Source organism: Mustela nivalis (genome assembly GCF_964662115.1).
Source record: "Mustela nivalis genome assembly, chromosome: 19".
In the NCBI taxonomy this organism is placed as follows: domain Eukaryota; kingdom Metazoa; phylum Chordata; class Mammalia; order Carnivora; family Mustelidae; genus Mustela; species Mustela nivalis.
The window spans coordinates 24,467,391-24,482,470 of record NC_139038.1 but is presented as its reverse complement, the minus strand read 5'-3'; the positions used below and the strand labels follow the sequence as shown (position 1 = coordinate 24,482,470).

The window sequence follows — 15,080 nt, the reverse complement described above, 5'->3', positions numbered from 1 at the left end:
GTGAGGCCATCTTTGACCCTCCATGGGGAAGTGACTGTTTAAGAATAAAGCCAACATAGAGGAAAGCAGAGATAGGGAGACAGAAAATGAGTTTGAGCCCCTGGATCCACCTGTGCCTGATGTTCTTACCAGTTATATGGATTAAGTTCCCATTGTTGATTAAACCAAAGAGTAATGTTTCTGACATTTGCAACTGAAAGAGTTCTTTTTTTTTTTTTTTTTTAAAGATTTTATTTATTTATTTGACAGAGAGAAGTCACAAGTAGATGGAGAGGCAGGCAGAGAGAGAGAGAGAGAGAGGGAAGCAGGCTCCCCGCCGAGCAGAGAGCCCGATGCGGGACTCGATCCCAGGACCCTGAGATCAGGACCTGAGCCGAAGGCAGCGGCTTAACCCACTGAGCCACCCAGGCGCCCCAAGAGTTCTAGCTAGTATAGATGGCACCTTCTTGCAGATGGCCTCACTGAGGCCTGGATGGGATTGGGGATTCTGAGAGGATGGGGATGGTTATCCAGCCATCAGGAAAATAATGCCAAAGAGCTGGATCCTGTCAAGACATCTGGTTACCAACTCAGGAACAGTGGACCCAGGGAAGCAGCCTTAGGAGACCTCACAGCCTTTCCTTCTGTTTCTAAAGTCTGCTGTTTCTGCTTCCTTGCAGTAAGTGCCCTGGAAATTAAATCATTTAGAATAGGTGGTTGTTCACCTGTAGTCAGTGATCTCCAGAGAGCACAAGATTATTGGACTCTTGACACATTCTTCCCTAGTTAATTGAGTTCTTGATGAGTTCTTGTGTGGAACAGAAGGATCCTGGGTATTGCCGTTTTTGCCTTACCTCCTCCTCCTCCTCATCCTCGATCCTTGTCTTGATTTGACTTTCCAGGAAGTCAGAAAAGCCCCTCAGGGTATGTTCTCCTGTGTACAGTACAGCCTAGAAAGAAAACAGAAGAAGGTCACAACAGTAGCCTCTTCCTGCAAGGTATTCAGGGATTGCTATGTAGGATAAATCCAGGGTCAAATTCCTAACAACCTGAGTACAGTGAGCAGGTTCCTTAGCCTCTCTGAGCCTCCGTTACTATGGCTCTAAGATAAGGGTAATAAAAATTCCTCCGTCATTGGCTCAGGGACTTCAGAGCCACACTGTCAGGGCTCAAACCCTGTGTAACCTATGACCCAGTTTTGGTATCTAAAATGTACAGATGATAACATTACCTATGACATACGTTATTGTGAGAATTTAATGAGCTACTATATGAAAAGCACTTAAAACAGTGCCTGACTCACAGTGAGTGCTGTATATAATTATTTTTACTGTTATCATTAAAAAAGACTAGTTATTATTTTACAAAGCATCTGATACATGATCATTGCTCAGCCATCCCTAGTTCCCTTTAGTCTTTCAGTCTTTAAGATTCTGAAGCTGCTTACTGCCCACTAGTTGTCTACACTCTTCAGATAATGGAATATCTGTGACAGCTGCACCCTCTCAACCCAGCCTCATTTTCCACGACTCTCCCATGTGCACGTTCTGTACCGGAAGGATGGCCTCTTCTTCACAACACTGTGGCCACCCTTTTGCCCACCTTCTCATGCCTGTTGCAATTCTGCCTATAGTTCACACCCCTCCACTAATCTGATTTAAATCTTCAGCATTCTTTAAAATCCCATGTCTGCATGGAATATCTGCCCTCCAGAATCTGTCCCCTTCAATTCCAGTTGCAAGTAGAGGTGGGCCCGCATCATGACTTCTCTCCCACTCTGTCTGTTCTGTTCTGTTCTCTCCACTCTGTCTGTTCTGTTGGGGCAGGAACCTTTGCTTGCAGTGCTTTGATGGACACCCTTCCCCACATGCCAGAGCAGCACAGAGAGTATGTTCCATGGCACTGGCGATGCTTGGTGATTGTGACACTGGTGTGTAAAAGACATTGACCTATTTTTCTATCATGTGGGTCTTCCCTCTTTTCGTAGCACCCCACCTCAAAAATTCACATGGAGATCCCCCCCCCACCTTATTCCAAATAGTCTGGGTAGAGCTCAGCCCCAATATCAGAGGGAACCACATCTTCCTGACAATAATGACTAGGTCAGAGAAGAGCAGCTGACCCAAGTGGGACCCCATTCTGCAAGTCTTGGGACTTTGGGGGAAGCTCATGGAGAGCACGCTTCAAATTGAACATGAGAGGATAAGGGGGGCTGGAGCCGAGAATGAAGCTGATTTGGTAGAAGGCAGAGCTGGAGATCAGGAGACACTGGGTCCATGATAATAGCATAACGATATTTCCTGGTATGTAGGTCCCAAGAGCCCCTCACTTGTTGAGAGTCGATGGGGAAGAGCCTGAAGAAGGGGTACCGGTCCAGGTACATCAGCTGAATGTCATTTGCTGTGATGTCCATCTTGGCAATGGTGACTGTCGAGTGGTTTTGATACTTTCTGCCCAACTCCTCCAACACTGGGAACAGTGCCTTACACTTATCTGACCAGGGTGCATCTGGAAGAGAAGGGCTGTTATGTAAGCTCACACTAATAAAGACTGAAAGCCAGTGCTACCCCAGAAATACTGTCACTGTGTTCTACTAATGGTCCTGTTATTTCTGCAAATTACATTTCTTCCTTCTTTGAATACTATATTACTTATTTTACATTTCAGCCTCAGTACCTGGTCATTATTAAATCAATTAGAAAAAAATTAATCTAGTCCCCTCTACCCAGACACTAATATTTTTAGCAGGCTAGGACATTTTCTTCTAATATATATATATATATTTTTTAACATAGCTTTCCACTCCAGGGGCACCTGGGTGGCTCAGTGGGTTAGGCCTCTGCCTTCGGCCCGGGTCATGATCTCAGGGTCCTGGGATCGAGCCCCACGTCAGGCTCTCTGTGCAGCGGGGAGCCTGCTTGCCCCCGCCTCTCTGCCTGCCTCTCTGCCTACTTGTGATCTGTCTGTCAAAAAAAAAAAAAAGTCTTTAAAAAACAAAAAAAATGGCTTTCTACTCCAGTTGAAGGAAAAAGAATACGCTAGATGATTCCTCATGTTCTACCAGAAATTGTGTGTGTGTGTGAGAGAGAGAGAGGGAGAGCATGCACACACAAGAGTTTTCTAGCAGAGGTTAAGCTCACAGCCCAAGGTCACTCAGATAATTAAGCTGAGGAAGTGGAATTTGAAGTCAGGCTGCTTTGACTTGTGACCATTCTACCACCCTGCCTTTTAGTCCTTAGGGACCATTCTTTTAGCTTTGAATCAGGCCCTCTGAAGAAAATCAGGGACGAGCTCTAACCTTCCCTGCTTATCAACCCCTTAAAGTTTTCTGACTCTGTGGGAGGGGTGGCCTCAAGGGCCCCAACACCCTGCATTTGGATAATCATCCCTCCATTTACAAACCAAGTGCCTCCATGATCATCTGTTCTCCCCGCAGCTCCCCTGGAGCCGGATGGGCCTGGTTTGGAGTTGGAGGGGGGTAGGGAGATAATGTTCGAAGCCCCAGGGGGCCAATCTGACAGGTCTGCTTTCAAGAAAATGAGGCTGCTTTTGCCTTTTACCAGAACCAAATAGGCATTCTCTTAGCTCTGTGTCAGTTAAGTATAGAAAAGTGGCCCCGCCTCTTATCTATTGCACTTAAAGGCAATAGATCATGGTTATTCCATCATATGGCCCTTAAACACCTCACCCTGTGGATGAGAGTCCATTTCAGTGAGTTTTTTAAAGGCATGCATGATGCAATGCAGCCCTCAGGAAGGAATGGCATCAGAGCTTGATTGGAAGTTTTTGCCTTCCAAGTTATTTACTGCGGGACTTGAGGTAATTAATCTTTCTGAGGCTAAGTTCTTTGATTTGTATCATGGGGAAATCTCCTGGACCTTCCTTGGAGGCTTGTTTTGAGGAGGAAATAAGAGCACATGTATACAGCCAACTCATGCCTGGCTCATTGTGGGTGCTCCATAGATGGTAAAATACAAGAGATTTCTGAATAACTTCAGTGTCATCCTTCTCTGTGTCTCAGGGTGGGAGAGAGGTCCCTGGCTCTTGCTCTCATGTGCAAATCAGAAACAACAGAGAAAGGGCAGTAGTCCTTAGGCAAGCACTGAAAGTAATTACAGCAATAGGAATAATAAGAACTGTCATTTATCAAGTACTTGGAATATGCCAGACACTGCTAAGCTCTTAACTTGCATGATTTGAGTCTTCAGTTTGGCCACACCAACTCAGGTAGGTTCAATATGGGCCATTTGACAAGTTACATAAAGCCAGAATTGCTATTCTGTCCAGCAATGACCAGCCAAGGCACTGGGGTCAGGCTGTCCAGACTTCCAATTCCAGTTCCAGCACTTACTCCTTGCCTGACTTTGGAAGTTTTTTCACCTCCCTGAGACTCTGTTTAGTCCTGTGCAAAGTGGTAGCAATAATAGTAGTTACTTTCAGAAGTATGTTATGAGGGGCGCCTGGGTGGCTTAGTTGGTTAAGTGACTGCCTTTGGCTCAGGTCACGATCCCAGGGTCTTGGGATCGAGTCCCACATCGGGCTCCCTACTCAGTGGGGAGCAGCTCCCCACCCTCACCTCTGCCTGCCTCTCTGCTTTCTTGTGCTCTTTCTCCCTCTGTCAAATAAATAAATAAGATCTTTTAAAAAAAGTTATTAAAAAAAAAGTATATTGTGAGGATTAAATGAGATAAAGTATAGAATGGCTCAGCAAGAGGCCTGGTATACCATAGCATTGAATCAGTGTTAGCCATCAGCATTATTATTGCTATAGAAGCCACAGGACTGGATTATATGGAAGGTATTCCATATGTTCCAAGAATTGGATTTTCAGGGAGAATTGAATTGTAGCTGATAGCACCTTGATCCAATCCCTTTAGATGTTTGAAGACCATCCTTGGCATGGTCTTGATAGATTTTGGAGATTTGGGGCCCCAGAATTCAGGAGCAACACTTGAAAGGTAATGTCTGGGCCATGTCTTCTATGACTTCTGCAGAGATACTTACAGAACATCACAAATACATCCCTTTCCTTGTCAAAGACCACTACGTTGAAGTTCTTCCCAACGAGCTGCTTAACTGGCCCCTGGTCCCAATATTTTGGAATGTCTTCACTGGATTGATGTTTCTAGGAAGCAAATTTGAGAGGTCTAACAGTCTCCAGAAAGGGGTTGGCAGTTGGGGCTCCCTGCCCTGACGGGAAACAATGAAAAGTTTTCTCTTGTTCTTACAACTACTTTGGGAAAGAGTTTGAAGTGCTTGATGTCCAGCCTGAATTATTCAGGGAAGACTGAGAGATCAGAGGGTTGGGAAGAGGCAAGGCTTCAAGCTTGGATGAATTCTAGCATTCCAAATACATGATTCTTGAGGTTCTTAGATGAGAGTGGGGTTCACATCTTCAACATCTTAACTAGTTTGTCCCTCCCTCCCCCCAAAATTTAGCTGTTCCCAATTACTTCAAGAATCAAACGCAAGATAATTTACATGACCTGTAAGACCTTTATCACACTTTGGCTCCTACCAGTCTCATCAAGTTCATTACCATTCTTTCCTTGGTATCTTCAACTGTACTGATCTTCTATTTCCCCAAAGGGCTAGGCTTCTACCTCAGGCCTTTGTTTATGCCATAGCTCTGCCTGGAGGGTCTTCCCCACTCCTCATTCCTGCTCTCTGTTCTCCTTTCCCATTAACTCAGATTTGCAGTAATTCCCTCATCCCCATAGCAGCCTCTAGAAATGACTTCAGGATTCATTTTGAGGGAGCATAAAGGAGGGTGGAGGCTGGGCATGGTTGATGGGAAATGATGAAAAAGATGAAAATTAGAAGTGAGCCAGATCAGGCATTGACATCTCGTGTCATGTGAAAGGTGCTCATCTCTATTTCAAGAGCATGGGAGTATGTGTTGGCCCTTGAGGAGGAGACAGACACCTCCTGAGGTAAACTAGTGGGAAGGGAGAGAGAATGGGTAGAGCTCTGGGTAGGTTTGTAGATGTGGTGATGGAAAATGAGGGGCCCCTGTCATGATGATACATGGTCTTTTACTCAGCTGAGACTGGAAGTAGGAATAGGGTATGAGGACAGAGACACTCAGATTCAGAGAATGAACACACTAAGAGAAATTTATATAGAGAGGTCAGGACATTTCAAAGAGCCCCTGGGAGATTTGTGATTTCATGAGGCCTGCCTCATCGTGGTGGTCTTTTTCTCTAGCCTTGGCCTGGAAGGAGTAGGGACGTTAAGTGGGTTCGACCAGAGTTGTGATTTTGCCTTGTAAATTCTACAGGGTATAAAGAAGTAGAAGGTAGATTAAGGAATAAAGGGATAAAGAAGTTAAGGGAATCATCAGCAGAGCTATGAACCATGGAATCCAAGTTCATGAAGGAAGGCAGAAAAGAGTTTGTGAAAGGAGATCAGGAGATTGGAGCCCATGAGAAAGGTAAAGAATTGTAGCAATGTGGATATTAGAAAAAGAAATTAAGAGGATGGGGAGCTTGAAATCACATTTTCAGAGGGACTGCCATCTGTAGTGTGTGGCCCCAAGAGCAGGTGGCTCGGGTGGCTTGGACATACCCGTTATGAAAGGAGAGAGAGAGAGACAGAGCAGGGTTCTGGATGCTGGCGTCTCTGGAAATGATGGCAGAGAAGGGATGGAGGGCAAGTCTGCAATGAGGGGCTTAAGTCTCCCGATAGCGAAAGGGACATGATCAGAGGACAGCAATGGAGGGAGGGAGCAGGGGATCCAAAGTCCAAATGCATAGGGTCTGGGGTTTTGAAGGTAGGAGGAGGAGAAATGACATGGAAAATACCAGCCTCACCACTTGGCTTGTGATGATGATGTGCATCAGAGAAAAAAAAATGGCTTTCTCTTGAGAAGGCGTGTCTGTGCAGGAATGGACAGAAGGTAATGGGAATCCTCAGAGGGGAGCTGACCAATCATTCTGGTTTGCCTGGAAAGTTCCAATTTATTCTTGTTGTTCCAGAATACTTTTAAAGAATGCACACCCCCACCCATTAATCTCAAAAGTGGTCCCATTTGGAAAATAAAAAATACAGTCCCCTAATTCCGCAGGGTGGCTGGGGGACATTGCAAATGCTACATAAACAGCAGGAGATACTGTGTTACGTCTGGTCCTGCTACAGACTCTCCTTCCTTTTACCAAAACAGGCTCCTTTCTAGCCTCCCAATAAGAGGCACATAAAATCTTTGAGGCTAAATCCTGATTGCTTAATATATCCCCACTCTATCTCCTCTCCGATAAAATCCATCTATCCTTAAATCTTTCACAAGAGAGTATGAAAGAAAGAAAAGTGTCTCCTTTCAGAGAATATTGGCCCTGGGAGCTCCTGCATTTCAATTCTGAAATGCCGTTCAAAATAAAAAAGTATTGGTGGAATTGTTAAATGATGGAATTATAGAGTCAGGACAGGTCAAAGGTGAAAAGATTGGAGATGGAGAGATATGGCTGTTTCCCCACTTTGAACCACGAGATTCTGCCTCCCCATTCAGATAACCAAAGCCAGCAAAGTTACGCAGTTTTGAGGTTCTGAGTAAACCTTGTCCAAAAGCAAACTTACCTTGGCATTTCTATTCAGGAAGCTGTGGCCAAATTTCTTGAGATTTTCATAGGTTATCTCCTCAGAAGGCATTTTGTACCTTGCGTCAGAGCTTAAGTTTAGGATTTGTACACATGGAATATTAACCTCTGTGATCCTGAAGTATTTCAAGATATGTCCGTTTCTGGGTTCATCTGCATTCACAAGGATGAAAAGGATCTGCCAAATCAAATAAAACCTGAGTCTCTCTGGGATTGGAGGCCATGAAAAGGGTAAAGATTGAAATTAGCTAAGGAATCCCTTACTGCAAGAAATTTGGGAAACCTTGGCCGAGCCCTAAGGGAATGCAAATAGCAGGGTCTATGGCTATTTCTATCTGAAAGACAGAACAACTTTCTATTGGGCAGGGGCAGCTCTGTGCCCTAGGGCACAGTCAGAGGTCAGCCTCCAGCCTGGGGTTTCACCATCCTTGTGCAGGGTCCCATCCACACAACCACAGGAAGTCAGGAGGTCCTAAGCTTTCATCCAGATCCTTGGACAAAACAGTAACTGACCCTCTCTGTGCTTGTTTCCTGACCCATATGGTGGTGATTATAAGAGCACCCACCTTATGGGGTCACCGAGAGAATTAAACAGGACAATAAAAGCCTGGTTTGATACTGGGAAGTAAAAATGCTCAATATGTGTCAACTCATTATTATTCTAGATTATTCTTCGCTCAAGGAAATTCATGACTTCATTCACTCGCCATTTAACAAGTATTCCGCAGAGTACCCGCTGGGCATTTTGCGAAGCACTGGCGATACAAACTGCCCAAGGCAGATAAGATCTGCCCTCATGGAGTTTATGTTCTAGTGGAAAAGACACACAACAAAGGAGTAAACAAATTAATAAATTCAGATAGCAGTGAGTGTTAATTAGACAGTAAAACAGAGCCCCGTGATAGAGAATGACCATACAGGTGCAATGAGGTTAGAGCCCAGTGTTACGTAGGAGGGTCAGGAGTATCTGAGGTGGTGACGTTTTAGCTGGGACCTGGGTGATCAGTTAACAAGTCAGGGGAACATTGAATCAGGCAGTGGAAACTATCAGTGCAAAGGCCTAGGGTCAGGGAGCTTAGAATATTCCTGAATGGAATGGAAAGACCAGTGTGGCTTTAGCACCATGAGGGGAGAGTCAAGGGAGACAAAGTTAGAGATGTGTCAGAGATGAGATCAGAGGTCTAGTAAGGAGGCTGGCTTTTATCTGAGTAAGATAGAAGGTCACTAAAGAATAGTGAGAGCCAGAAAGTGCTACGATAATTTTTAAAAGATGACACTTGTTGCAGAGAAGAAGTAAGAGGCAAAGCAGGAAAGCCACAGCAAACACTGATACCCTCAGGTCATTCATCTATCAAAATATGAAGGGCCCTACTATGTGCCTAACAGGCTTCCCTCTGCTGGGGAGTGGAAAACAAAGCAACGCGTTAGAACCATCCTTGGGGGAAAAAAAAAATCCTTGAATATTTTCAACAAATATTGACTAGCCATGAACAAGGTAAGATATAGGGGAATGGCCTGTATGAATAATGTTCATCCATTTATCTTTGGCTCTAAAATGGATCACAATCAAATGGCATTCAGGAAGCTAGATAGCTGGGGTAAAGGCCATCTTAGAACCTTATCTCCCAATATATGATAAAAAAAAACTCCAGAGATTAAAGAGTTAAATAAAAAAATAAATCTGGGAGAAATATGGCTATGTATTGACTCTTACAATGTAAGAGATATAGAAGGAAGCAGTCAGATTGTGATCAGCTGAATCACACCAAAAATTTAAAATTGAATAAACCAGGAAGTTCTATCTACAAGAACTATTTATGTAACTGGAACAAACTCCCTGGAGAATAGTGTGGTGGTTTATAGCACGAACATTAAATATGCACCCTAGTGGCTTTACTGAGTGTTCATTTTGGGTTTCAAAGTTTTTAATGGTTTCATTTGAGTTTTAGAGTAATTTTCATCAAAAGGAAAATAATCTGCCATTACTGTACTTCTCATAAAAAATAAAAAATGAAGCAAATTGCCCCCACAGTCCAGGTGGTGGGACACATAGGTATGGCACTTGAGAAAAACAGATTTGTTTCTAACAGTGATGAGAGCAATAATGGCGCCGCTCACTGCACATTTGCTCATTGCTTTGCCTGTGACACCTCTAATTCTTCCAAGAAGTTCTCCATTTTACATAAAGTGATTGAAACTCAGAGGCTAAGACAATCATGAACAAAATCTCTCCCAAGAAGAAAAGAGTTTGAAATCAGGTCTGTGCGATGCTAAAGCCTTGAGTCTCAGCAGTTACGTATCAATCCGTGCCACTTCACACCTGCAGGCTGTTCATATTCCCTGACCTCAGACAGGGGTGGTTTCTCCTCCCCCTCACTTCCAGGCGGAAGACCACCCACAAGGCAGCCCTTCACTCGTGCTGGAGCATCTTTCATCAAAAAAGCAGCCAAACCATCATGTTCCCATAGTAGACTTCTCAAAAAGATGAGGGAAGGGACAGCATAGGTATGGCAAGAAAGGAAGAGATGCTGGGCAGGAAGGAGGAGGAAGCTGGTTTAAAATTAAGTAGGAGATAATATGTAACATCAATATGCAAATAAGGGAATTTATGCAAATGAACATGCAAATCACCCTGGGTTTAATTTACAATCACCAGGGCAGCAAACAACATTAGTGTCCTGGATACCCATCCAACAAGGGCAGTAGCACTTTCCACAAACCTTGTTTGTAAATTCCTTCGATGCCAATTTATAATGCTGCATTATCAAACCAAATGATTCCCAGCTTTTGGAGGCGAAGAGCAGCATGTGATTCAGGATGTGCAATTCATAAATCAGGTCCTTGCTCTGAAATTACCAGGGATTTGGGTCATCCATGCACACAGCTGCCCTACCTTCCCTTCTCCCAGGGACCCTTTGGCTCACTGACCTCAGTGTTGTATTCAATAACAAAATCGGTGAGGTGCCCTTTTATGACTTGATTGAGGACATGTTTGTTGGTAATGTCATTAATAAGCTCCTCGCGTTTCACAATTTTTCCCTTGGACAGAAGGAGAAAAGCATTGGAGGACAATAGCTTCCATAATGTAGACACTTTATAGATACAAATAGCACAGTTTTCCCCATGGACAAAAGGAGAAGACCATAGTGACAAGCCTAATCTGTAATGTAGGTACTTGGTAAATATGAATGGCTGGGCGGATTAGCATGTAAGTGAAAGATGGGCCTGTGGCAGCTTTGAAAATCTCCAGTCTATAAAGCAGGGAGTGTGTCAGTGGGCAGCCAGTTGCTTCATTTAGAAATCCATCCAAATAGTTGTGTTGATGCAGTTCCTTGCACACTGCTCCTAACCAATGATGCTGTGTTGGGGATACTAAGGCAAGCCCATTTCTGGGAGATGCAGGACTTCTCTGGTAGGTGACAGTGACCAGCTTTCTTAGAACTTCTCTGCAAGCAGGGGACCTTCCTTCCTTCCAGAAGGTCAGACCTGATGAGTGGCCTGATGAGTCTCCCCCAGCTCCTTCTCTTACCCTTCACAAGCATTTTCCCTAATCTTTTGCATGTCTAATCCTGCTTGAAGACTGCTTCTCAGAAGGACTGGATTAACACAGGGAAGGAAATAGTTCTCTGTAGCTTAGGATCAAAATCTGTGTGGGAAGGAGAACAAAGATGTAGCTGTCTCTGGATGATTTCTCCCTACTCTCTCTTCGCCTTCATGGAGCTTAACCTGTAGTCCAGACCTCTTGCCTGGACTCCTGCAAAAGCTGCCTAATGGTCTTCCAATTTCTCGCCTTGTTTCCCTCCAACCTACCCTGCACCTTTAGCCAGAGTGATGGTCTTACACTCTCGTTTAAATACTTCATAGGCACCGTTGTCCTTTCAACAAAGCTGAAACTCTTTTCTGAACATGATAATAGTCGATAATTTTAATCAGACTTACGGAGAGCTCATATTGCATCAGCCACAATGCTGAATACATTATATGCAAGAACTCATTTAATCCGCATAACATTCCACTGAGTTACGAATCATTATTTCTCCCATTGTACAGCTGAGGATGTCGAGGCACAGAAAAGTGAAGTGACTTGACCAAGATTGCTAAGCAAGTGAGAGGGGGAGCCAAGATTCCAACCCAGCAGTCTGACTGTAGAGCTCATACTCTTAACCATTAAAATATACTGACTCTGTCCTAGTCCATTTTTCATGTTTGCGCTTTGGTTTTTTATATCGTGATGAGGTTTATTCTGTGGAAATTTTAACTTTTTATGTGGTCCAAATTTATTAGTATTTCTTTTCATAGTTTTGTGGGTTTCTGTCATGCTTTATAAAAGGGCTTTCCAGCTCCGAGTTTAGAAATCGAAGTCCCCCGTGGCATTTTCTAGTCTTTCCATTGTTTCTTTGTTATATTTTTAAATCATAAATCAATCTGCAATTTAGTTACGTGCATGGAAGGAGGTTATATAGATTTTAGCTTTTTTTTTTTTTCTAAATGGCTACCCAGTTCTCTCAACACCAGTCATTGAATAATATATTTTATTTTAAGTTTTTATTTATTGGACAGAGATCACAAGTAGGCAGAGAGGGATGCAGAGAGAGAGGGGGGAAGCAGGCTCCCTGCTGAGCAGAGAGCCTGATGTGGGGCTCGATCCCAGGACCCTGAGATCATGACCTGAGCTGAAGGCAGAGGCTTAATTAACCTACTGAGCCACCCAGGTGCCCCTGAATAACATATTTTAAATATCATCTTTATCATACACTAGATTCCCATATGTATTTGGATCTATTTTTGGACTCTTTGTTGTCCCATTCAAAGACGCAAATCAGGTTATTTTGTTCTCCAACTTAAAACCTTGTAATGACTTCTAAGAGCCTAAGTAAAATTAGTGGCTCACAGTCTTAAGCAGGTCTGGCTATCACTTTGCCCACCTCCCGTGTGGCTCTGGGCAAGTAACCTAACCTCTCTAAGCCATATCTGTAAATAACATGATTATTGTAAAGATTTGGCTTTGTGTGACGAGGGAGTAAGACATGTTCCAGGAACCAGATTACAGTGTCTAGAGTTACACTGTTCAATAGAACTTTCCGTGATAATGGAAGTGCTGTGCTGTCCAATATAATAGCCACTATTCACATGTAGCTTGTTTCATTGAGGAACTAAAATGTTAATTTAATTAATTGGAATGTAAATAGTCATATGTGATAGCTGCCCTATTAGACAGCTCGGATGGTCTGTTCTCAGATCCCAGTGAGGGAAAGGAGGAAAATGTGTAGTAGAGGCTAGACTGAGGAAGGCCTTGTGGGCCTTATTAGGGCCTTGAGTCTTTATCCTAAGAATAATAAGAAGCCATTAAAGAGCTTTCAGTGGGAAGGAGGCAGGTGGTCATAATTTTTGAGTTTTGGAAATACAACTGTTTATTTTTTTTTAAAGATTTTATTTATTTATTCATGAGAGAGAGAGAGAGAGAGGAAGAAGCATAAGAAGAAGCAGGCTCCCACTGAGCAGGGAGCCCAATGTGGGACTCGATCCTAGGACCCCGGGGCCACGACCCAAACCGAAGGCAGAGGCTCAACTATCTGAGCCACCCAGGCATCCCATTGTAAATATGACTCTTTAGAGGATAAGAGAGAATGTGGCAGACCAATTGGGTGAATGTTGCATTAGGCTATGGGAGATCATGGTCACTTGACTTAGTTAGGATGGCAGCAGTGGAGAGAAATAGACTCAAGGGATACTTTGGATTTAAAATCTATAGGTTTGGGGTGATGGACAGTTGTGAAAGGTGGAGAAGAGGGATGGGTTAGAATAATGCCTGAGAGTATTCTGATTGCTCAGATGGGACTTGGGAGAAATGGTGATACCATTCATTGAGAGGAAAAAAAAAAACTGAAAGAAGATTTGGAGGATTGGAAGGGAGATTATGATGTTAAGCTTGGTCATGTTGAGACATCTGGTGATGGATATGAAAGTCTGGAGATAGAGAAGTCTGGCTGAAAATGGGAGATTTGTAAGTCATGGGTGTATGGGTGGTAATTGCTAATGGAGGGTGGGTGAGAGAGCAGGGACCGGAAGAAAACATAGGGGAGAGGACTGAGCTTTAATGACTGGCATTTACTGGTTAAGAAGAGGAAGAGGAGCTTACAGTGGAAGATGTCTAGAAAGGCCAGAGAAACTCTGGGTGACTGTGATCTAATAATAGCTGCCTAGTCCAATGCCATGTAGCTTGCAGGTGGCAGTGGCAGAACCAGAATTTGTACCCAAATTTTGTAGCTACATACATAATCCATTTTGAGCTAGGGACCCTTCACTCTCAGTAGAACCCAAGTCTTACCTTTTTGAACACCAGAACACTGTCAAGGGTGACATGGAAACGTCCAATGACATTGCTAATTGATATCACTCCAAATGTTAGCTCTGGAAAGTCTTTGATCATATCATAGAACAACTCTGCTACTTCTTCCTCTAAATCCTGTTTGGAGAAAGAGATTTGGTGGGACTTTGATGGAAAGAAAAACGTCTGGCTTATTTAAGGTCAAGGTGGAAATGGTGATCAGTTCATCTCCTCACTTTTCCAAGTTCTGGGGTTTTCCTGGGTTCCCTAAGTCCCCTTTCATGAAGTTACATACTCAGAATACTTCTGTGGCTATGACTAAAGCCAAAATAGGCCAATCCACAGAGATTAAAGGAAAGAGCTGATAAGCTCAACTTTTTCCAGGTATTTAGAATAAAGCTGTTCTAACACACAGGTTGAGAATTTTTTTTTTAAGATTTTATTTATTTATTTGACAGATAGAGATCACAAGTAGGCAGAGAGGCAGGCAGAGAGAGAGGGAGAGGAGGAAGCAGGCTCCCTGCTGAGCAGACAGCCTGATGTGGGGCTCGATCTCAGGACCCTGGGATCATGACCTGAGCCAAAGGCAGAGGCTTTAACCCACTGATCCACCCAGGAGCCCCAAGGTTGAGACTTTTAAACATTTATTCCTTAATTGTTTTCAGAAGAGGCAACTGGTTTGACCATGCGGATCAAAAGATATAAACTTGGTATCAAAATATGGCTGTAGTTGCAGCCTTCTTTCTATAACTTGAAAGAAAATTGGGGCTGTCCAAAAGTGAGCTGAGACAGAAAGAGGTATGTACTCTCCCCGTGTAAAAATATAATGCCAAAGTTCTGACTTCCACTGGGGGAAGGCAGGAGCCATCCTAGTTACCAGAAATGAGTAAAGATATATAAGAAATTCATTCTCCACAAGGAAAAACAATTTGCAAATTACTTATTACTCAGTGATATTCTAAATGGATCTCTACAAGATCATTAATATTATCAAAACCAATTTAATAAACATCAATTTCCTCTACTCTCTCTGCATTTCTGTCCACCTTTCCAATTAGCTTCTCCTACCCACGTCATCTTCCATTCTTTCCTTCTTCATTTTAGCATTGCTGTTACCTGGAAAACCAGCTCATTGGAAAATAAAGAATGGGTATGGCATTAACCCAAGTAAAAGACCTCTC

At 43.4% G+C, this 15,080-nt stretch overlaps 1 protein-coding gene across 2 annotated transcripts in view; it reads right to left on the bottom strand.

Annotated features, from left to right (window-relative positions):
• PDILT (protein disulfide isomerase like, testis expressed) overlaps positions 1-15,080 on the bottom strand; it is a 40,549-nt gene that overhangs the window by 930 nt on the left and 24,539 nt on the right. The window contains exons 5-11 of one of the 2 annotated variants that reach the window (XM_082714857.1): positions 13,900-14,037; positions 10,500-10,610; positions 10,292-10,417; positions 7,552-7,749; positions 4,984-5,104; positions 2,309-2,487; positions 834-929 (exon numbers count right to left, since the gene is read on the bottom strand). In XM_082714857.1, the coding sequence (XP_082570983.1) occupies positions 834-929; positions 2,309-2,487; positions 4,984-5,104; positions 7,552-7,749; positions 10,292-10,417; positions 10,500-10,610; positions 13,900-14,037 (969 nt within the window). The remainder of the gene's footprint in view (positions 1-833; positions 930-2,308; positions 2,488-4,983; positions 5,105-7,551; positions 7,750-10,291; positions 10,418-10,499; positions 10,611-13,899; positions 14,038-15,080) is intronic. The other variant, XM_082714858.1, reaches the window with a different exon arrangement.